Raw genomic sequence first — 24,168 nt, forward strand, 5'->3', positions numbered from 1 at the left:
CAGATATCCGTAAAGTGCTCTATAGATCTTGCTAATTTATTTCAATCAGTAACGAGAGGAAGACTAAAACCTTCAAAAGCCAGCTGACTTCAAATATCAGATTTTTCTGAGCCATTTTGACTGAAGCATTGACTGAAATTAAAATGTTAAATATTGTTTTTTAAATATGCCAATTTTAGTTTTTGGTCAAACATATGAGCTTTCTAATGTACAACTGATATATAATATCAGTGTTGATGAACTCACCATCTTCAGAGGAAGTAGTGTGTTCATTTGTTATTATCGCCAAATGTTTGGCTATTTTTTCCTCCTGTTTTCTACAAGATAAAAAAACAAACAAACATGTAAATCTGAAATATGTTTCAAGCTTAAAACTGTATACTACTGTTTAAAACTGTTTAAATGCCATCCCTTGTTATTTTTATCTGTTATTACTTGTAAGTCCAGTCATTTAATCAGAGTACATGGGTCTCTGTTTTGTGCACACATTTCTCCAATATAGCAATTCTGAATTGCCCTGACAATTTGGGATTGGTAAATTTCTACTTTAAATCAGCAAGTTCACTGAGTTTCTTGGAGCGTCTGAATCTCATAACATCCATCAGGAATTGTAATAGGTTTGCTTTGGCCAATTTTTAGTTCTTCACTAGAAATACCTCTTTGAAATTATATATTTTGAAGAACAACGTTCGCTTTACAAAAAGCTGTCTAATTAAGAGGGTCTCTCTGAGTTTCAGTAGCAATGGCCCCATGCTACCTCTGCAGGGCTTTCTCCTTTGCTTTGAGTCTGTCAACTTCACTGCCATAGGCTGCATGAGGGTTGATAGAGATTAATTCAGCTTTAGACCTTTGCACTTTTTGATTTTCCTCATAGATGTGGTCAAGCAGACTTTGGAAATAACTACAACAGGGGGCCTGGAAAACAAAGAGGTCACTTTCATCTCATCAGTCCTAGATAAAGATAATTAGAGGGGGGAAAAACAAAAATGGCTAATGGAGTTTGAATCTGTCATAATCTTTTTGGTAACAGCTTTATTGGGATATAATTCATACACCTTATAATCCATCCATTTAAAGTGTACAATGCAGTAGTTTTTAGTATATTCAGAGCTGTGCAATCATCATCACAATCAATTTTGGAACATGAAGCCTGTACCCAGTAACAGTTATACTCCATATCCTTCTCTCCTCTCGGCCCCTGGCAACCCCTAATCTATTTTCTGTCTCTGTAGATTTGCCTATTCTGAACAATTCATATAAATGAAATCATACAATACGTGGTATTTTGTGACTGGCTTCTTTCACTTAGTATCATGTTTTCAAGGTTCATCTATGTCATAGCATGCATTAATACTTCAATTCTTTTTATGGCTGAATAATATTTGATTTACGGATACACCACATTTACTTGCCCATTCATCAGTTGGAGGGCATCGGATTGTTTGCACCTTTTGGCTGTTATAAATCATGCTGCTGTAAACATTTGTGTACAAGTTTTTGTGTGGACATACGTTGTCAATTTTCTTGGGGATGTATCTACGAATTGAATTGCTGGTTTATGTGGTGTTTATATGTTTACCTTTTGAGGAACTACAAGACTGTTTTCCCAGGCAGCTGCACCATTCCCCTTTGGCAGTGTACAAGGGTTCCACTTTCTCTACATCCTTGTCAACACTTGCTATTATCTGTCTTTTTGATTCCAGCCATCTGAGTGGGTGTGGAATGCTATCTCACTATGGTTATTCATGATTTGTGTTTCCTGGATGGCTAACACTTAACTTTTAAGAATGGCAATGCAGGAGAAAATACTGCATATGTTTAAAAGTGGTATTTAAAAATAACATTATTTCCCAGTAAACCTGCTTTAGAACTTACATGTCCTACTGGTTGAGAGCTGCTGTTGTCAGAGTCAACATCCACACTGGAAAGAAACATTCTTAGATCGCTGCCACAAAATTCACACTTGGGCAATATCTCCTCCTCTTCTTCCTTCAGAGAGGGCAGAGAAAGTAAAGACGTGCTCACAAGAGCCCCTGAGAGCACTAGGAGCAAGGGCTCTGGGCAGGGCCAGCGAATGTCCAGGAGGAAAGCAGGGGTGGTGGGATGTGTAACCTACGAGAGGACTTCTGTCAGGCACCCTGCGGACTCCCAGAAATAGTTGGTGGGCTGATCCTATACTAGAAGCACCAAGCCAGCAAGATCTGCATATTCCAGTAATGAGACATCACCTCTGTTTAAGAGCTGGTGAGAACTGAGGAGGCTGAGGTGGTGTTTTGCCGGCCTGTCTGGAACAGGCCACCAGAGCAGAGCTGGGCCCATCAGGAGCGACTCGGTGGGACCTTGAGAGGCCACCTCAGTGTAAGAAGACATTTGCAGAATGACTTTGACATCAGAGTCCCTTGTTGGGGAGGGGGATGTACAGTGTGTAACTAGATGCGAGAGACGAGGATAACACATACCGGATTTTAGGCAAATGGTCTAAGGAGTTTGAAATACCATAAACTCTTTCAAGAAGTGTCAGGTAAGAAAAAGCCTTGACATTACTGTGTAGACCACCATTTACAGTGATCAGCTTTTTGAAATAGAGTCCTTTTTCAAGGGAAAGCCCAGGTTGAGGCCCTGAATTCTCCTGTCTGGGCTCTGAAGGTAATTCAGGAGGGGGCGGGGCGACCAGGTGAAGCAAAAGGGAGAGCTGGAGAGAGAGGCTCAGGCCTGAGGAGTTGATGCACTACGGTGATCTGAGGTCCGACAACGAGCAGCTGAGCCTCCGCACGGGCCTCCAGGAGAAGACCCAGATCATGACTCGCGGTCATGAACACCACCAGGGCATCTGTATGGGCCGTAGGACCCTTCTCCGGGGCTGGCAAAATGGCCATTGTGGGGCCAAAGGGCAACTGAGGGGGCCTGTGCAGCCAGGGATTCACCACCCCAGAGTAATGTGCAACATCTTCAGGCCACTGAAACCACACAATAGTACAGCTGGAAGCAGAACACTCTGGTTGGGGGCTGATAAAAATCTCGGATGGCTACCAAATGATGGGGCAGGGCAGAAAGAGAGCTTGACAATGCCAGGCCATCTGCAGCCTGTTCCATTCGAGGGTTTTAGCAGTGAACTTCTCAGCCCGTGGTCCCTTTACCCTTTACCAAGGATGAAGCAAGGTGGCAGTGCTTCAAAAGACCACGCGTGAGGCTGTAATCTGCACCCGCAGAGGGTATGGCTGCAGAGGAGAGCGGGCAAGCCAGCTGCTGCTGCTGCTGCTCCTGAACCAGGCGAGTAGTGAAGCCCCGTCTCAAAGGTCTGTCTGAAGAGCAGGAGTCAGCTCTGCCCAGGTGCCAGAGAGGGCACAACCTCCTGGAAGAAAGGCCACAGGCCTCCCTCGTGTTCAGGCCCACCTCTGGATGTCAGGGGAAGAAAGCTCAAGACGCTTCCTGGATACAAGCCTTTGCAATTCCGAAAGAGGAAGGTGCTATGTTTGAATAAAGAATTCACCCAAATTGTCTATAGGGTGACCATAAAGTTCAGAAACCTGGGCAAATATGAACAATAAATGTTGACTGGTATTAAATGATATGCTACAGTTAATGTGTTTGTTGCCCTCATCGGAACCGCACAGCTCCACGTGCTGCTCGGAAGGGCGGTGAGCCCCGCGTCCCGGAGTGCACCCAGGCGCGTTCCAGCGACCCCTGCACACACATCGGCGCGCTCTCACACGGGTGGCCTCTGGCTTTCCGTGACTAAGCCTGCACTGTAGTGCACCCAGAGGAAGTAATCAAAGGGGCTCGATAGGGGGCCGGTGGGGGGGGGGGACGTGCAGCTCTCTCCACGTGGCCATAACATACAAGTTTGCAAATAATCATTCCACCAGTCAGCCCCTCACACTCTGGTGAAGCAGGTGGTGTCCCATCCTGTTGGAATTACTAAGGTGACCTGTCCCTTGCCTATCAAGCACAGGCATTAATTGGTCACTTAACCTGATGAAATATGGCAAACCGATGTTCTACCTATGTTTCCAGGCTTTATGGCCACTGTTACGGGTTGAATTGTGTCCACCCCCAAAAGCCATATTGAAGTCCTAACCCCTGGTACCTGTGGGTGTGGCCTCCTTTAGGAATGGGCTCCTTAAAGATGTAATCTAGTTTGGATGAGATCATTAGGGTGGGCCCTAATCCAATATGATTGGTGTCCTTGGAGAAGAGACACAGTTGGACATTTGGACACAACCACACAAAGAACACCAGGACAGCTAGACAGAGACTGGAGTGATGCAGCCACGGAGTGAGGACTGACAACCACAACCGGAAGTTCCAAGAGGCGAAGAAGGATTCTCTCTCCTAAGGTCGGACTTGCTGACGCCTGGAGTTTGGATTTCTAACCTTCACAACTGTGAGATAGTAAGTTTTTATCATTTTAAGCTACCTAGTTTACAGTGATACTTTGTTACAGCACCCTAAGAACCTAGTAGAGCCGTCCTACTAGCCGTCCTACTAGTAGAGTGTTAGTCAAGTAAATGGGCTCTTTACCTGTTCTTTTTAAAAGCATGTTCACTGTCTTCTGTGCAAATTATCATGTGGCTTTTCACATCATTTATTACAGTAAAAAAAAAAAAAAAAGAATTAAAATCACCTTGAAGGTAATGCCTAAATTGTAACTCTCACGTTTGAATGCCAGAATGGATGGTGGCCCGATGCTGGGTAGCGTTCTCAGAGAAGGCTCAAACAGTGTTAGGAAGTCTTCCTCAAACTGAATTTTAAAAAGAGAGAGAGAAAATAGAAGATAAATGATTTTTACCATGAGCATAGCATACTAGTTGGACTGATAAACATTTCTTACCTCTAGCTCACATAAAATATTTAGTTTGGGTTCCTCTGGATTAATTACCCATTTTTCTGAAGAGAAAAGGAGAGATTTAGAAGGAAAGTTTTTTCTTTTGTGCAGCGTATCCCATTTTCTCTAGTTAGGTGATCCTAGCCCATCACCCACACTGTGTAAATGCCCTGAAACCCTGCCTGTCCACCACCTTCTTGCGTATGTTCTCAGGGGGAGGGCTTTTCTAAGGGGTGTGGGTACCGCCCAGGCCAAGGGGGGTTCCTAACAGCAGTTTGCCTTCGACAGCAGAGGGGATGACTCTGCACATCCATTCACCTCTTAACTCAGAAGCCAGATTTACAGGTTCAGTTGTCTTCGTTACAGAGGATACTTTCTTCTCTGTAAAAAGAGTGTACATTTGTCATTAATCCTGACAAGGTGGGAAAGAAGTATAATATAAAAGAAAATATGCCTCTTGGAAAAATAAGTACCCTTAATGTATTTTATTTTTTTTTGTCTTTTTCCAAATAATATTTTACCAGCAATAAGGAACAAACAGAAAATTCATCACTCTAGTGTATCCCATTTTTAAATGTTCTGTTCCTTTCCAGTCCTAGAACACTATACAGATGCATATTTTACTTGATTATAATCATGTTTTTCAGACCTTATTATTTTCTGCTTCTCTTAAGTACGATTTTGTCTACTTTATGTTGGCTGTTCTATAAAAGATTTTTCAGGTACATGGGTGCTGGGGTGAGGGGGTCCAGTGCAACAGTGAGCTAAGCCATCAGGATTATTTCCTCCACGATTCCAGGGCAATACTGGGAGTGGGGAAGGCGGCCACCAACAAGCCAGCAACTGTGACTAAATGTCTAGAAGTTTAAGCAGATAGGATTGGAATGATGAAAAACCAGTCAGAACAACCTACAGTGGGAAGAGCTTAAGGGGACAGCAAGGACTGCTGTTGGAGAAAAGATCGGCTTCAGAAGATGACTCATTTCCTATGTGAAGGAACTGGAAAAAATTAAAATATGTTTTAGTTGTTCTCTCCAACAGAAATGTAAGTGCAGGTACAGTAAGTCCTCACTTAAGTCGTCAACAGGTTCTGCGACTTTAAGTGAAATGATGTATAACAAAATCAATTTTAGCATAGGCTAATTGATGCACAAGAGGTAAGTTCCTGCGGTGTCTCATCAATGTCATAATGAAATTATGTTATTCAAGAACCTACTGTATAAACATGAATGCACCAAGATTTTCACTAAGGCATTACTTGCTGTTGGGAAGAGCTCAAAAAAACCCAAACCAAACCAAACCAAACCAAACCAAACCAAGACAACCTGGAAATATCTAGCAATCATATTTATTACATAAGTCACAATAACTGTATATACAGGAATACTGTACAGTCATTTCAAAGAATTAGATCAATCTTTCTTGACATGGAAAGATGTCCATGACACACTGCTAAGTAAAAAAAAATTAAAGAAGAGGTAAAACTGATGTTATTTATAGGAAATGTAATTGTCTAATAGACTTTCAACTGACAAATCATTAGAATTAATAATAAGAGGGTCAGAGCAAGTGGGGCAGAGATCCAAGATTAATACATAGAAATCAATAGCTTTCTTATACAGTGACAATAACCATTTAGAAAATAGAAAAGATTGTTCTATTATAGAAAAAAATTTCCAATTGTTACATCAATAAAAAAGACTAAAAGTACCTAGAAATAAACTAAGAGCTGCATCTGAGTCCTCTATGAAAAAAAGAAACAAACTGTAAAAGAAGATTTGCCCGAAATAGGCGGTACACTGCTGTTAATGTACTTTAATAATGTAGGTCCCTGCTGTTAAACTAATCAATCAAGGAGGTCATTAGAGGTGGCACCGATGCCTTGGTAGCCTGTGTCAGCAAATTGAAACCTAAGCCAGAGTCAATTCCTGTAAATGCCTCAGTAGGATACAGCCAATCAGATAAGTTCCGTGCTTTGCTCCCATGTCTTCTCTATAAAAACCTCTCCTCCAGTTCTTGTCAGTGGAGAGCTTCTAAACACATCTGGTCTGGTGCTGCACAATTTTCATCAATGTTTGCTCAAATAAACTCTTAAACATTTGAAAATGCTTCCGTTTATCTTTTAACACTGCCAAACAAGATCAAAGACTCAACTTGTCAGATTCCATTGAAAAATCCCATCAGAATTACTTTGACCACAGAGATTCATTTGGTAATAATTAACATCTTTTTAATATTTGGTCCATTTTTATGCTAGGTTGTATCACTCCTTTGTGCAAACCCTCCCATGACGTCCCGCTTCATTGCCACAGAGAAAGATTTGGTCTTCATTGTCTCTGTGACCTTGTACCCTAGGATTCTCCTCCTTATTCTCTCCGCTGCAGACACACTGGCTGCCTCCTTGTTCCAGGAGGCACTTGCTGTTTGCTGTGCCAGGAACACTCTTCCCCCAGAGGTCAACGTGGCTCACTCACTCACCTTTTTGAGGTCTTTGCTCAAATATTTCGGCTTCTCAGTGAATATTGCCCTGAGCACCCCGTATAAGCTTGCACCCCATTCCTTCCAACATTTTCTTTTCCTTTACCTGCTTGACTTTGTTTTCCTTAGCACATACATCACCTAATGTATTATGTATTTACTTATTTTCTGTGTTATTTATCTCACCATCACCTCCACCTTTCACACTTCAACAGAAGATCACCAAGATGGGGGTTTTATTTGTTTTGTTCATTGCTGTTTCCCTGGAACAGGACTTGGCCTATGCTAGGTGCTCAATAAGCATCTGATGAATAAGTGATATAACACAAAAATATAAAACTTGAAAGGAAAGGCTATTCATAAAGATTACTTCTGAGGAATATATTGGGATAAGTTAAAATTTTAATTTTTACATTATACACACTGGGGTTGCCAAAAATATATATACAAGTGGACACTTTGGTCAGCGTTGCTCAAGCAGCAGTTCGCCGTAATCAGAAGTGTCTGGACACTGATTGGTAACCATTTTGAGCACCTCTTGTCATTGCAGAAGTCAAACGTGACTTGTATTCATCTTTTGTTATCGGTATATATTGAATAATACAATTTTAGTACTATTTTCCTTTCTTAAAATGTGTATACATTTTTTTGGCGTCCTCTGTATTTCTTAATGGTTTGACATTGGAAAACCAGTGTGCATATGTTACTTCTATAATGAAATATAAAGATATGTATCAAAATATAATGGCAGACTATTTCTTGATGTGAACATAAATGCCACCATTTCTTAAAGACTAAGTGCCAACGAGTGTAAATATTGAGCCGCATTTTGATCTTCGTAACAGTCCTGTGACAGCAGTATTATTATTGCCAACACGTGAAGAAACACACTGACTGAGGTTAGGTACCTCGCCCAACCATCACAGTGTTAGTTGTTGGGGCTGCGATTCAAACGCAGATCTGCTGGCCTCCGACACCGTGCTCTTCCCAGTGTGCCACCACAAGCTTAGAAATCAAACCACTCACTAAGCTGCTTTTTGTGAGACAAGTCTCGAAGCCAACTTTCTTCTGTTTGTACTGATTTTGGAGCTCCTGGATACAAACTGTGATAGAGCATCCTGCAATTTAGACAAAATGTTAGTTTTGAGTATACCTGTATAGTTGTTAGCCGTTCCTCTAAAGATAGTACATTTAACAACCAAATAACAAATGCACGTAGAAGATCTTGAATTCTACTTTCTTTGAAATGTTTTCTTCTATTTTTATCTCTTCAGTGAAGTCAGGGACCATGTGTTTGCATCATATCTGTTCTTTGGAAAGGACTCCTTTCTAAATCCCAGAGGCTCCCAGTACTATATTATTTCCCTCAGGGAGTAAATTACTACCACTCTGTCTGTGCATGTGTGCTGCCAGTGGTGGTGGCAGTTATGGTGTGTGTGTCTAAACATTTCCTTGACTTTAAATGAGAACATATCACTATTTTAAGTAGTTTAAAAACAATCCAAACTCTTTCTAAAAGGCTGAAGTTAAATGCATTGTAACTAAACAATCTTCATTCTTTCTACAAGTAGTTTAATCAGTTAACTTGAGTTATCTTGACTTGATAGGAAGGCAGGAATTTGTCGACTTTTACTAGATAAAAGGACTGTTACTGATAAAAATAACTATTACTTTTCAAGTTCCTTTGCCTCTTTGAATTTTGTTGTTTGTAATAATTTACTGCATCTTCTAAAATTATCAAATTATTTTCCAAATCATTTACTCAATTTTAGGATTGTCCCCTTTTCACCTTTCTCCATTCTCTTATGTTGCTACCTTCCTTTTTTTTTTAATGCTTTGTTCCTTGGCATACTGCATCAGTGGGGTGTTTTGTCTCAATTCTGAAATGACTGTGTCCTGTAATAGGCAAAGTACTCCTCTGCTGAAGCCATCTGTGCAAATCTCTGAGAAGTTCTGTTTATATAACCCCCCAGAGAAACAAGTTCTAGGGACCAGGAGTACAGAGACACTGAAGAGCAATCCGAGACCATATCTAATGACTGGATTTTTTTCCAATGCAACAGTTAACTAAATCAATACATTATTCATCTAGGTCTCTTTGTCTTCCTTAAACCAACATCAAAGATTGTTTGAAATTCTGTGGCAAGATGGCAGAGGACCAAGGAGAATACCAAAATTAACGTTTTCTAAGAACTTACTATATAGTCATATATACATAGTAGTTGCTTTCTCACATCAGTTCATTCATCTTTGCTAAAACCAGTCAAGGCAGGTACTAATACCCTTTCTACAGGCAAGGAAGCTGGCTCTAGGGAACTCCGAAATTATGTGTGGCAGAAGCAGCTGGGGACTTAGACCTGTTTGGCTCCAAAATCTGTGTTTCTGCACACTCATCAGCTGCTAAAGTTTGCCCCATTTTCAACCAGAAGAGTAAAAGGGCAATTAAAAATAGAAATTGAGCCAATATTGGTTGTATTTTTATGACTCTTTAGGACAGATATACTTAAAAACACAATCTAACCAAATTCACCAGAGAATTCTTTAAAATGTAAAAGAAGTATTTTCTTAGGAAGATTGAAGAGATAATTAAGAATTTGATATAGGAAAGAGAGGTTCCCATACTGAAAGTCCAGGTCAAGATGGCACCTGAGCATACATTTCTGCCCTTGCTTTCGGAGATAACAAATACTTACAAACAAACAAAAAACAGCCCTGGAGAACAAGAAAGCTGCCATCAGTAGACAAGGACTATTGAAGTCCATATAAGAAAGTAAATAAGTGGCCTCAGGTAGATGGAAAACTAAAGCGGAGCACATCACAGCTCAAGACAAGAGGGCAAGAGAGTAAGTAAGTGAAGTTCTTCCAAAGGGAATTCCCAACAAGCTCCTAGCATAGACTCAACCAAATGCAGAGAGGAGGGGGTTGGGGCCGTTATCCAAGTAGTTCAAAGAATGAACTTGGAAGAGCTGGCCCCTTCCTGTCCCCTTATTCAGGACATGTGGCAGCAGTTGCTTTTATTTCCACATGAAGCCCAAAGAACTGCTTTCTAAAAAGAGTGGGCAGCCTGCCTGAGGGGTGTTTAGGCCTGAAAGAGAAGCCCAGTGCAGTATGTGGTTATTAAGGACCTGCCCAACGGGCTTGGGTGAAGGGACAGGGACATTTCACCCATAAAGAACTCCAACCACACGGTAAAGTGTCCTTATGCTATCTCTAGTAATAGTGGGGTTATCCAGATTGCCGGGTGCTGCTGACACTCCACAGGACGCTGGCTCTGACATACCCCATCACCTACATAGGACTCAGTCACGCTTCCTCTACAAGCCGTGTTAGAAAACAGAACTACTCAGCTGCTGAAGGAGTCCATTTTAGCTACCTACCAGTCATTCATTTACAAATACAAATGGATAACCAAGGATTACCAGTCACTAGCACCAAGATAAACAGAACAACTGATCCGGAAAAAAAAGGAATACAAAGAACAAAGAAGACCTTTAGTATAAGAGTACCCCCTCAAAGAAATTAAATACACACACACACACACACACACACACACACAAACACACACACACACACACACACACTCACCTATTTGAACAGCAACAGAACAAGAACCAGTTCTTGGAAATTACAAATACGAATTCTGAAATAAGTTCTGTGCGAGGGCTGCATAGCACCACAGAAACACTGAAAATCTTGAAGATATCCAAAGGCCCAACAGCCATCCATTAGGAATTCTGAAGGAAAGAACAGGCTCAGTGAAGAAGAGGAAATGATCAAATATCAGAAGGGTTTGAGAATCAGATTGATCAGCCACACTGGATACTAGAAGGCAATGAAGCAATGTCTTCAGAGTGCTGAGGAAAAATGGTTTATTCTTTTATGCCAGGTTATATGATTAGTAAAGTATGAGGGCATAATGAAGAGATTTCAAGACAGGCAAGAACTCAGAAATTTGGCTACCCATGAGATCTATATGAAATAATTACTGAGGAGTTTCTCCAGCAGAAAGAAAAAGAATAAAAGAAAGAAAGCAATATGGGAATCAAGAAAGTGTGGTCACTGAGCCCAAGTCAGAAAAATTGAAGACAATGAAAAACAACTGAGAGTTGAGAAGTTCTCCTTTTAGGAGCCAAGTTTTACATAGGATTTCATTTTCTTATGCATAAATCCAGTCACATTATTGGGCTCTCAGCATGAAATCATGGGTATTGTTCATCAGTTTTCAATTTTTAGAATCATCCTGTACCCAAAGCACTAAGAGTTAATTATAATTACAAAACATAATACAAACATAATAAAGCCTGGCAAAGTTATATGACTTTATAGAAATACATAAGTTTCAATATAATTTGTTGTTAATTAGGAGAGGAAAGGATGAGATAGAAGTAGTACATTAATGTGTTAATTTTTCATAATAGAGTTAGTTCTCACTAAAATAGATAAATCAGAAAGTAGAGGTTAAAGTCCTAAAGGTCGGAAAAACTAAAAATAATTTAACGACCAAAAATGGAGAGGCGGGAAGTAGTAGAAGTTACATTTATCATCTTTCATGGTGGGATTTTATGTCATGGTGGGAATTTATGTCAAAAATTGATAAATCAAGGAATGCAAAATGCTACTTAAAATTATACTGGAAGCAAAACAAACTGTTACAGTATGTTAATTCTGGTGAGTGAGAATGGGGGGTGAAGAAGGGAACAAAGATTTTTAATTTTATACCTTTGTATACTTTAATCCTTTAACCATATACATATATTATCTTTTATTAAAATGTTGAATTAAAGGGGGTAAATAGAAATACGTATGTGGAACAAAACAATTCTCCCATACTTAAGAATTTAAAAGTTGCTTGTAAAAGCAAAACTTAGGTGAATATTAAGTACTTCAAGATTGTGGATTCAAGTTTGGTGTGAGATTTCAGGGAAGATTTACAAAGATATTCCACAACGTGTTTCTCTGGTGTCTTCCTATTATAGTTCAAGTGCTTGAAGATTAATAGCAACAAGAAGAAAAAAGAGAGAGAATCAAAGGAAAGATCATTTCCACTCTCTTCCATAGATGTACCTGATCATTCTCAATGTTAGCCAGTACAGGCCTATGCTGTCAACTTTCATAGCACTAACTATTGTACACATGGCATACAGTTATTACATCATATCAACCAGCGCACATGTCATCTCTACAGGTAGGTAATAAGTTGGAGGTGTGCATGGACCTTTTCTCTATCTCCTCCAACACGTCTAACAGTGTAGATGAAAAAACTTAGTTGTAAATGTTCTGGATGATTTTACTCCACTTCCTGACATGTCTGTCTATCCAAAAAAAGTAAACATAATCAGCTTCACAAAATAATAATAATATGAAAACTGAAAACATTCTCTTACCTATCTGGTTTTATTTCAGACACGTCTTTCCTAAATCTCTGAAATATTTTAGGAAAACCTGTCAAATGAAACATTAAAATTTTTAGCCATTCCCTCTAAATCAGTGGTTCTCAAAAGGGCAATTTTGCCCTCCAGGAGACATTTGGCAATGTCTGAAAATATTAAGTTAGTGCAAAAGTAATTGCGGTTTAAAAGGTTCAATTGCAAAAGGCGCAATTACTTTTGCACCAACTTAATATTTTTGACGGTCACAACATGGGGTAGGGGCCAATGGCACAGCGCGGGATGCTACTAAAAATCCTATAATGGAGAGAACCTTCCTGCCCCGCCCCCCCCCCCCCATTCCCCAACAAAGAATCATCCTGACCAAAATGTTTCTAAGGAAGTGGTTTCAGTACAGGAAGGTAAACAGAAAAGGTGAGGTTTTTTGCAGGGCTCTTTTTAGCAGCATAGTACCCTTAAGGCACTACTCCTGCGGGAGTGGCACCTGCCAGAGAGAGTGTGTGCGTGTGCGTGTGCGCGTGTGACGAAGGGGAGGAAAAGAGGGGGGAGAAACACGATCACTGCGTGAACGCGTGCAAAATGTTATAACAACGAGCACTCCGTGGGCTCTGCCCACGTTCCCACTTGTACGAGGCGTTCGCCTGTATCCTGCATTGTGAACCATCACCCCCGCTCGCCAAGATTTCAGTGCCTTTGACAGAGGGGCTGAGAGAGACTGGGGTGTGTGTGTGGTGGTGCCTGGATTTAGATATCAGACACCAGGGTGGACCGAGGCCCAGGAGTCTGTGGGCCAGCTGCCCCCTGGGGCCCGGGAAGCCTGCGAGGAAAGCGCGGGCAGGGCGGTACTTTTCTGGGAGCCGACGCTGGAGGATGAGGTCTTGCTGGGAGTCGGGCTGAGCGTCGGCGTCGGGCTCAGGCTGGGGCTCACGATGCTGGTTAAGCGGGGGCGGAAGGCTTTCAGGTCCTCGGCAGTACTGTCATCGATGTCCATAATCCTCCAGAAGTCATCGCCGAGCGTCCCGGGGGCCTCCAGCCCCTTCTCCCCCTCCTTCACCTCTTCCTCCTCTTCCCCTTCCTCTTCCTCTTCCCCTTCCTCTTCCTCGTCCTCTTCCTCTTCCTCCTCCTCCTCCTCCTCTTCCTCCTCCTCCTCCTCCTCCTCTTCCTCCTCCTCCTCCTCCTCCCCGTCTTGGCCCTCATCCTTCTCCGGCTTTCCGAAGTTGTGACCCGAGTGCAAATCGGCCATGGCGGGCGGGATCCGGGACCGCGCCTGGCGCTGTGGCCGCCGCCGCAGGGGGTCGGGGCCTGGGGCGCGCGCGCGGTTGTGCATCCGTCTCCCTAAGCAACGGCCTGCGGCGCGGCGGAGCCTCTGGCATTTAAAGCAACAGGACCCTCTTAGCCGGTGGAACCGTGGTGCCAGGACAGGGGCTTTGGGACTGGAAGCTGCTGAGGGCAGCTGGGACCACTGCAGGCTTCTTTCGCACCTGCTTTCCGTGGTCTGCTGGGAAACGATCTCCCTTAACTCAGCTCCTTTGGAGCAAGTTTTTTGTGTGTGTGAAGGGGATAGGGGGCGTAGCGACTACCGACGGACACCCATGAGGCCACTTCGTTTTTCTTCTCATTTTCAAATAAATGATATTTTACATTTATAAAGCACCTTATGTAATCAAAGTGCTTTACAAGCATTATTACTTGACAACCATTCATCAATGTAAATAAACATGGTTTACAATCTATCAACAAATCTTGTTTTTTACGGATGTTGGAGTTTGGTTTTTGTGTGTGTGCAAACAGATGCTTATTGGAACTTAGGATAAAATTTTATAAAAACAGGCACTGGCGTTTCGGTCCTAGTTTGCTGATTGGATTTTTTAAAAAATACTGCCTTAAATGTTACCTATCTTGGTTAGTGAGCTGGAGTCCTGTTCGTTGCTTGTTCCACCGTTTATACAGGAGGTGGAAGAGACTGGCATCTAGCCTCTTTCTGGGGCTTTGTTTTCAGTTCATTGTACTTAATAAAAATTTTGTAAAATATTTATGTACACACAGATAGGTATACAGAATAATATAATGGATACCCGTTTACCTACTACCCCGACTGGAACACTCATACACCTTCACTGTAGAGGTCAACTTCCTTTTAAAAGCTTCTCAAGACAGAAATGTTCCTGGTTGAGGGATTTTGTTTTTGATATTTGATTTCACTGATAATATTAAAAAAAAAAAGCAAACTAAGATTCTAGTGGCTGAGGATATCTGGGTGTTGTGAAAACGACCTGGGCAGCCCCTTACATTAAGTGACCAGGGTTAGGACTAGAAGTCCCCTTGTATGATCTCTGAATCACCTGACCTCTTTCAGCCTCAGTTTCTCTGGGTATTGATAATGGAAAAAAATAAAATGGAATAAACAGTGCTAAGAGAGTCACTTACAATAGAGTCAGGAGGCTATTAGGTAGGTGGGCCTATGCAGATCTTGTGCGTCAGTTCTCATAGCTGCTATTAAATTGCTAAACCTGTTACTAGACTCAGTTCAAGGCTGAGCCATAAACATCCTGGAATAAACAACTGCTGTATGGACACATAGAGACTGTACCTCCTCCTTGTAGTTTTCATCCCCTTCATTTGCATATTGGAACTAACCAATCCCTGTTAACCTGGCCAGCGATCCTTCATTTGCATGAAAGAATTAGATTTTGTGGCTTTTGCCTTGATAAACCATGCCTTTCTTTGTTCTCTCCAGAGTGCAGTTTGAGTTACCGGGTTTCCCCAAAAATAAGACCTAGCTGGACCATTGGCTCTAAGGCATCTTTTGGAGCAATAATTAATATAAGACCCGGTCTTATTTTAATGTAAGACCCGGTCTCATATAATAATATAATTAACATAATACTGGGTCTTATATAATATAGTATAATACCAGGTATAATATAATACCGGGTCTTATATTAATTTTTGCTCCAAAACACATTAGAACTGATGGTCCAGTTAGGCCTTATTTTCAGGGAAACACGGTCCTTGAATCTGCATCTATCAGATTGCAGTTCTTTGCTCAAATAAATGCTTTTTGTTTTATTACAGCCTGAATCTCTTCTTTGGTTAACAGTATAAATTGGGAATACTATTACTTACCCCTAATATATTTGTGGATATCAGTGAATGTGAAATGACTGTCGACAATGGACAGTGCATTTCAGCCAAAGACCATTAAGAACACCGGTGCAGTTAAATAAGTTGGTTTATTACTCATTGCAGTAAGATGCCTTAGAAACAGGATGCTGGAAAGAACCTATAGGATTTAGCCTTTGATTAGATGATTTGGGAGAGGATCTAAGAAAGCAGGGTTTTGCTCTGAATTGGGGGCAGTTCTATGATGGGGTATTTTGTAGTGGCACAGTGACCTCAGATTTGTCTGTGCTTGGACAAAATTATGAGGTGGCTTTGTTTTGTTTCTTTTTATCATAGTTTCAGAGTAACCTTGTGTCTATTCTGTTTGGGCTGCTATAACAAAATATCATAAACTGGGTGGTTTATAAACGACAGAAATTTATGTATCACAGTTCTGGAGGCTGGGAAGTCCAAGATCAAGGTTGTGACAGATTTGGTGTCTGGGGAGAGCCTATTTCCTGGTTCATAGACCTCTGTGTTTTAGCTCTGTCCTTACATGGCTGAAGGATCAAAGGAACTCTTGGGGGCCTCTTTTATAAGGGCACTAATCCCATTCATGAGGACTCTGTCCTTATGACCTAATCACCTCCCAAAGTCCCCAGTTCCAAATACCATCACATTGGAGGTTAGGTTTCAACATAAGAATTTTAAAAGGACACAAATATTCACTCTATAGTACCTTGTCTGCGGTCATTATTCTTCATGAATATTTCTGTCCGACAGGAAAATGAAATGGCCTGGCTGTGAGTGTCACACCACATAATATTGAGGTCTAGTTGTGACTATCAGGTCAGTTACTGGCATCAGGGACTGTTACTGCTGTGAGCCTTTCAGTAACAGGGCTCTCAAGGGAGCAGAGAGTGAGACGTTAGGTGTCTAGAATTGCTAAGCAATATTTTATGACTGTCAAAACAAACTAATATTTATTAGCACTGGGAGCCAGCACTCTGCTGGGTGCTGGGGCGTGGCAGTGAGTAGGAGAGGCTGGTCCCTGACCTGAATGCCTGTCAACGGCACCTGAGCATCTGGCAGGAGTCCCAAGAGCTTTCAGGCACTGGGGCAGAACAAGGCAGGTGAGAGGCACAACACTGCCTGTGCACTCCAGGGAGTCTGAGAAAAACATACACACAATATGATTAGAAGAAGAGAGCTTGCAGGCCAGTGGAGCAGGGGGCACCGATGAGAGGAGACATTTTGAGCTGCACTGGAAAGAAGGGTAAAACGTGGGTGTTTGGAGAGGAGAATGAAAAATATTCAAAAGCATTCTAGCAGGCTCAGGGCAGGAAAGAGGCTAGGACAGAGAAGTATGGGTAGAGGTGTTGAGGTACAAATAAGATGAGTGGAATTAGAAAAAAGAAAGAATTAGCCCAACACTTTTCTGGGCAATAAAAGCATTTTGATGGTAGAAGGGATGAGAGGTCATGAAATCCAACTGGCTCTTTTTACATAGGGGAAGTGACTTGTTCCAGAGGAGGCAAATTTGTTTGTTTTCAGGGTCCCAGAGAGCAGAATGGAAATGGGGGTGGGGTGAGGGTTTCGAGAGAGCAAGTATAAGGGTACCTGTACTTATCCTGAGTTTTGGCCTCTAGCGCAGTTCTGTGACTGGTACAACATTTTCTCAGTTGGATGGTGAATTGATTTTTTAAAGCACCCTTGTTTAGAACCTTTACATCCTTTTTGAAAGTCTTAGGGGATCTCCTTCCCTTGGATCCTCGTACTACACAAAGAACACCTTATTTTCCCAGAACGGAACATCACTCTTTTGTTTTGGCCACTCAGAGACTAGACAATGCTGGGCCATTTGGTTCTTTCCCTGCTTCCATTTCCGGTGTTTCACGGCAGGTGGGAGAGACTTGGGATTTGAGAGTCAGGCACCACCCCTCACTGGCTGAGTGACTTTGAGCTTGTTGGGCCTCCCATTTCTACCCTGAGATCCCTCATCTGCCTATTTCATGGGGCTATTTTGAGTTAAAGTTTAATTATTTTAATTTTTATTATATTATAAATAGAGATATTCTTATTTTCTCTGTGAGAACTGATCTAGTATTTTATTTTATTTTTAAGGAACATGTAATTTTGTTTAAAAAAATGTTAGTTCTATAATCCGTAAAACAATGGTTTAGAGACTTCTGATGTAAGTGGATGAAAAACATTTTTTTCCTCTGAAAAGTACATAATATTATGTAATTGTTCTCTGTCACCATCATTTGATATTTTGTTTCCCTTCCTACTTACCGTGTTCTCTCCGAAGACTGCCATGACTACAATCACTTTGACAAAGGCGAGAGAGCGAATTTCCGCCCAGTGCAAATTTCTTATTTGCATGTGGAATATTTTGAACACGCTATAGATAGCTCTCTGTTCAGAAAGAAAGCGTAGGGTATCTCCACAATGCTTTTGCTAAGCATTGCTCTCATTCATAGTGGAAGAACAATAAATAGCAAAGAACCACAGCCTTGATGAAGGCTGATTAAGAACGCCTGGCTGCATTAGTGTCTTAGTCCATTCAGGCTTCTGTAACAAAATATCAGAGACTGGGTAGTTAACAACAGAAATACATTTCCTATGGTTCTAAAGACTGGGAAATCCAAGATCAGACAGTGGCAGATTTAGTGAGAGCCCACTTCCTCGTTCATAGACCCCTGTCTTCTTGCCCTGTCCTCCCTTCGGCGGATGGCTAGGGAGCTCTGAGGGTTCCACACTCAGGAGGGTTCCACCCTTATGACTTAAGCACCTCCCAAAGGCTGCACCTCCAAATACCATCACACTGGGCTTTAGGGTTTCAACATGTGACTTCTGGGGGCACACAAACATTCAGACCATAGCAATTAGCTATGGGGGGCACCTTTCTAAATGTCAGATCCCCCTTCTTTCCCACAAGCTCCTTTCAGATGACCCCTGAAAGTATGTTTAAGGCCTCTTAATTAGCAGTGACATCCACTTTATCGTTCCCCTTAATATTTTATATGGCGCGTTCTCTCCCTGATTGCTGTGCAACCAGCAGAGAGTGCCTTGGGAAAGGGGCAATGCAGCAAACACTTTTCTACCCTAAGTCCCTAAATCCTCCTGCTTTCTCCTCCCTGCCTTCATATCTTCTTCTGAGTTCTTTTGAAGTCAAGCCCAGCTTCATCACTCTTTGACTCCATCTCTTTCAACCTGTAAGACTAACTCTGCTTCATATTTTTGTCTCTGGACTGTCCCTGCAGTTACAGAGAAGTAGATACCCTTTATCCCTGCTGAAACTAACCTCTCCAGGGACATCCCTCTCCTTCCTGCCTCCTACAGGACTTCCCACCCATCCATCCATTCATTCATTCAGCATTCTCAGTAATTCATTCATTCAAAAAATATTTATTGCGTGTGTGCTATATATAGCAGGCACTGTTCTAGGCCCCAGGGAAGCAGCAGTATATACGGTTTATGCTCTCTCTCATGGTGCTTAGACTGGGGGAGGAACACACAATAAATCATGTGTTTGAAGGTGATAAGTGCTATGCAGAAAAATAAAGTGAATGTGAATGGGAGGGAGGCAAAGTTGTAGTCAGGAATAGTTGCTGTTTTGTAGAGGTGGGCACGGAAGACCTCTCTAGTAGGGTGATATTTACGCCAAAACATGAAGAAATTGAGGGAGCTGGCTAGGAGGATCTCTGAGGAAGAATATTCCAGGCACAGTGAAGGGCCAGTGTGGCTGGTGCAAGAGCAAGTGATGAATCATGTAGGGCCTTTGGCTTTTCTTCTAAAATGGGGAGTCATTGGAGGGCTTTGCACCAGGTGTGGTTTATGTTTTAAACTAGACTCAACTAGATTAGGGGAGAGCAAAGGCTTAACGAATAGGAAGGCCTGATAGAAGGTTATTATAATGGGCAATATGCTTGGCAGCACATTAGAAGTACGAGGCCAACAGCAAAAGAAATACCGTTGGGAATACAGAGGTGAGTGCCGAAAGCCCACTGCCCTCAGAGAGCAGAGTGGGAGGGAGAGAGGACAAGTTCACAAATAACTATGACAGAAGACAAAATGTGACGTCTGCCACCAGACAGGCAGAAGGATGTCTTGGCACTTGAGACTGCTCCTTGGTGGGGACCAAAGAGTGGAGAATTAGGAGACACTCAAGAAGGAGACAGCCATTACCTGGTCTAACCTATAGCCTCAGACATGTAAAAAGTAATACATGTGCCAATTATACCCCAATAAAGCTAGGTAGGGGTGGGGGAAAAGTAATATACACTTATTACAGAAATTTTGGAAATGCAGAAAATAAAAATAAAAGGAAGGAGAGGGGAAAATCCTATCCATACTTCTACAGTTGGAAGTAAGCACTATTAACATTTTGAGGCATTTTACTTCAGTCATCTTTCTCCGTACAGATATACCTCAGAGATATTGTGGGTTTGGTTCTAGACCAAATATACAGAGGGTCCCCAAAAAATGTATACACATTTTAAGGAAAAAACTATTAAAATTGCAATATTCAATATAGATTGATTGGTAACAGAAGATGAATACAAGTCACATTTGACTTCTGCAATTACAAAAGGTGCTCGAAGTGGTTACCATCAGCGTCCAGACACTTCTGATTATGGCAAACTACTGCTTGAGTAACGTTGACCAGCTCTTAAAATGTGTATACATTTTTTTGGCACCCCCAGTATAACAAAGTGAGTATCACAATAAAGAGAGTTGTGATCTTTTTTTTACTAGTGGAGAGTCTTGGCTTTAATATGTAAAAAATGCAACATCTGTGAAATGCAATGAAGCAAAGCTCAGTAAAACAAGATGTGCCTGAATATTTTCCATCTTGTGAATGTGTACAGTTTTGTATTACGCATTTTTTTCATTTCACATGACATCATAAACTTTCTCATTTTATTAATCTGTATATCACATCAAGTAGCTGTACCCCCATTTATTTTATTATTTTTGCATTCAGTTAGAGAATGATCCAAAAAAATATCTGATCTCAGTGCCTTAGGTTCTGAGGACACAGCTGAGAATAAGACCTACAAGTCCCATGCCTTCATATTCTGGAAGAAGTTAAACGAAAGAATTAAAGAAGGAAACGAGTAAATAAACAGATCTATCCATAAGATAAACTTAAGGTGTTTTAAGCAACTAAGTTTGTGGTAATTTGTTACAGCAGCAACAAGAAACCAACGCATTAAGCTCCTTTCCACCTCAAGGCTCTTGCTCTGGCTCCTCCCTCAGCTGTTTGCATGGCTGGTTCCTCCTCCTTCAGGGCTTAACTTACAGCCTCCTCACAGGGAACTCCCCTTTCAGGCCGCCATGACGTTACAGCACTCGCCCCCCGCCCCCGTCCCCAAATTCTCTCCTAGAAAGAACCAGCCCTGCCAACATGTTGACTTTAGCCCTGTAAGACTCATTTCAAACTTCTGACCTTGAGAGAAAGGAGAGCTGACAAAGGAGTGGGGGCAGGTGGCGGACCAGGTTAACCCGCTGTGTTAGTCTGTTAGGGCAAAATACCAGACTAGGTGGCTTAAACAACAGAAATTTATTTTCTCACAGTTGTAGAGGCTCAAATTCCATGATCAACGTGCTGGGAAACTTGATTTCTGGTGAGACCCGTCTTCCTGGCTGTGTCCTCCACTGGCTTTTCCTTGCTGTGTGAGCATGGGTTGGGGGTGCGGGAGAGGGGAGAGAGGGGTTAGGAAGAGGGCGAGAAGGGGAGAGAGACGGAGAGAGAATGAGAGAGTTCTTACAAGGACACTAATCCTACCTGATCAGGGTCCCACCCTCATTTCACCTTGATTACTTCCTTAGAGGCCACATCTCCAAATACAGCTCAGGGTTAGGGCTTCAACATACGAATTTTGGGTGGACACAGGCCATAACACCCACTTTGAGGAAAACAAAGGAGCCACGATTTCAAGTGACCATTGTGAGGACAGAGCCAGGAGTGCAGTTTCCAGGCTCTCGGCCTCACATAGAAAGGTGCTGGCTCAGGTAGTAAATGGCCATCGACTATGATTGGATGGCCATCAGCTGTGGCTAGTTGGCTGTCAGCTGTAACCAGTGAGCCATTGGCCACTAATATAACTGCCGTGGCTAGGCTAGCAGAAAATGGGGGCTGGCAAGAGGATGGTGGCTGGCAAGCACGGATTGCAGTTAGCACGGCGGATTGCAGATTTTGTGGCTCCTGGTTCCTGTGTCTCCGGCCCAGCCGCCAGCGAGAATATAGTAGTATGACTCCCCTATCTATGGCTCTGTGGGTGTTCCTTTTTGGCCTCACCATATCCTGTGTTCTTATGTGGAGAGCAGGACTAGAGACCCTGCCTGTCACCCTGCACAACACCATTGTGCCAGAAGTGGTGACCAAGGCCCAAGAAAGACTACTGGACCTTGGTGACTAGGGCATTGACGTTTGTAAGAGCGGTTGCAGGGACCCAGCAGAAGTCTACACATCCTTTAAGATTTTTGCGTTAGTCTCCAAGAAATAAACGCCAAGATGGGGAAAACCCTTGTGAGTGCATTGCTCTTGCAATTGCATTGCAGATCTGAGGTCTGTGGAGGAGAGGTGGAAGGAAGGAAGGGATGAAGGCTGGCTTGTTGGAAGAGTGTAGGCAAGCAGTATGGTTCTGGGGAAATTTGGCAAAGCTGTCAGGGACACCATGAGCTAAAGTTCCAAAGTTGTCCGTCAGGGGAGTGTGTCTTGCAGGAATGCCCCTGCTGGGGGAAATGGGGGTGGGGTTTCCATGTCGAGCTCAGTCATTGTCTGGGAGCTGCATTGGGAAGTGTGATGGGGGATTCAGAGAGTGGCCTCTGGAGCCATCAGGCAGTCATGCTCCTCCCACACCCCACCCCCAGCAGCAGGAGATGAATGCGGACATTTTCATGGCGGTCACAACCTGCTCTGCTCAAGTATGCCTTCCCCCATGAAATCTCCCGTGACTCCTCTCCTGGAACTTAGTCACCATCTTCCAGAGCACTCTTTGTTGTTTAATCAGAACAACTCAGCAGGTGGTATCAAAAGGACAATAGTACAGTTGTTAAGCACTTGGGTTCGAGGAGCAAGAGTCCTTGGGTGTAAATCCTGTGTTCAAAACTGAACAGCTGCATGACCTAGCTAAGATACTCAGCTTCTCTGTCTCCACATTTGTAATATGGGAAAATACTTAACTCCTCCTGACAAGCCCATGAAGTGGCCTAACAGCGACTTCTTTGAAGTGGTACAAAACACTAATATTCTTTGTACCTGTTTTATAGGCTGGTCATGTGGGTTCAATTAGTTAATATAAGTAATAACTTAGAACAGCTCCTGGCACATTGTAAATATTGCATTATCTCTTTACATTTTTGATTGTCCATTATCTTACAATTAGAATGCAATAAAAGTTTGTGGATAGAGGCAGCCATGTGGATGATCCTTTCAAAGCTTGTCAGCTATCCGAAAAATAAGTGACAAGTTTAAGAAAAGAGAAATTTAACAGGGATACATATAAAAACCCAAGAGTATTTACAGGCTGAGAAGGAAGTGGCAGCTTGATTGTAAACTCCTTGCCAAATCGGACTCTCCTCTGCTTGTCAGCACCCTACTCTCCCAGCAGTTTTTAGCACATGCGCAACTTAATAAATGACAGCTGACCCTATATGAATGTTGTGTGTGGGAAAATTGTAGAGGTACAACATCTATGAGCAGGGGACACAGCACTGGTTTCCTCTTTACTCTGTTTTATGAATTACATTTTTAATTTCATCCTTTGACTCAAGTAAGTGTTGATAATGCACGAGGCTTTGGACTTGCCATGGAGTTAGAAATCCTGCTTTATTTCCTAGCGTGGGTTTAATGAGGAGAGTAAGGCATACGGCATACGGTAAGTACAGGAGAGGCCTTTGAGTGTGTTTCAGGAGCCTGGATGGTGTTTACATATTTACCCTGTCCTGTCAATGATTTCTGTTGGAGAACTGGTCAGCCAGAGTTCAGGTGTAGGCTGATTTAATAAGCCGCTGGCCCTTATGTCTCCAGCTGTGTCTCTTAAGACTCTTACCACTTCTTCTGCGATCAGGTCCTCCCAGAAGTCTTTGCGTTCCTTGAACTTGCCACGCCACCCCTCCCCTCGGGGCTTGTGGCATGCTGTTCCTGGTACCTGTGTGCCTCCCCTGGCTAACACCCTGTAGTGCAAGGGATGCTGCCGACTTCGCCAAGTGTCACGCGGGGCGTCTGGCGGGGTCTCCGGTCCCGCCCCCCACACAAGAACGTAGGACATGGTGAGGCCAAAAAGGAACACCCACGGAGCCATAGGTAGGGGAGTCATACCACTATACTCTCGCTGGCGGCTGGGTTGGAGACACAGGAACCAG

The 24,168-nt window shown here is 42.5% G+C and overlaps 1 protein-coding gene across 1 annotated transcript in view; it reads right to left on the reverse strand.

The window, feature by feature from the left end:
- Positions 1-13,933, reverse strand: part of ERICH6 (glutamate rich 6) — a 29,455-nt gene extending 15,522 nt beyond the window's left edge. Inside the window, exons 1-9 of the mRNA XM_033134388.1 lie at positions 13,537-13,933; positions 12,688-12,745; positions 8,330-8,421; positions 5,144-5,206; positions 4,832-4,887; positions 4,625-4,741; positions 1,876-1,989; positions 758-915; positions 247-317 (exon numbers count right to left, since the gene is read on the reverse strand). Of these exons, the coding sequence (XP_032990279.1) occupies positions 247-317; positions 758-915; positions 1,876-1,989; positions 4,625-4,741; positions 4,832-4,887; positions 5,144-5,206; positions 8,330-8,421; positions 12,688-12,745; positions 13,537-13,933 (1,126 nt within the window). The remainder of the gene's footprint in view (positions 1-246; positions 318-757; positions 916-1,875; positions 1,990-4,624; positions 4,742-4,831; positions 4,888-5,143; positions 5,207-8,329; positions 8,422-12,687; positions 12,746-13,536) is intronic.
- Positions 13,934-24,168: the final 10,235 nt, after the last annotated feature.

This window comes from Rhinolophus ferrumequinum, chromosome 2, assembly GCF_004115265.2.
Source record: "Rhinolophus ferrumequinum isolate MPI-CBG mRhiFer1 chromosome 2, mRhiFer1_v1.p, whole genome shotgun sequence".
NCBI lineage: Eukaryota > Metazoa > Chordata > Mammalia > Chiroptera > Rhinolophidae > Rhinolophus > Rhinolophus ferrumequinum.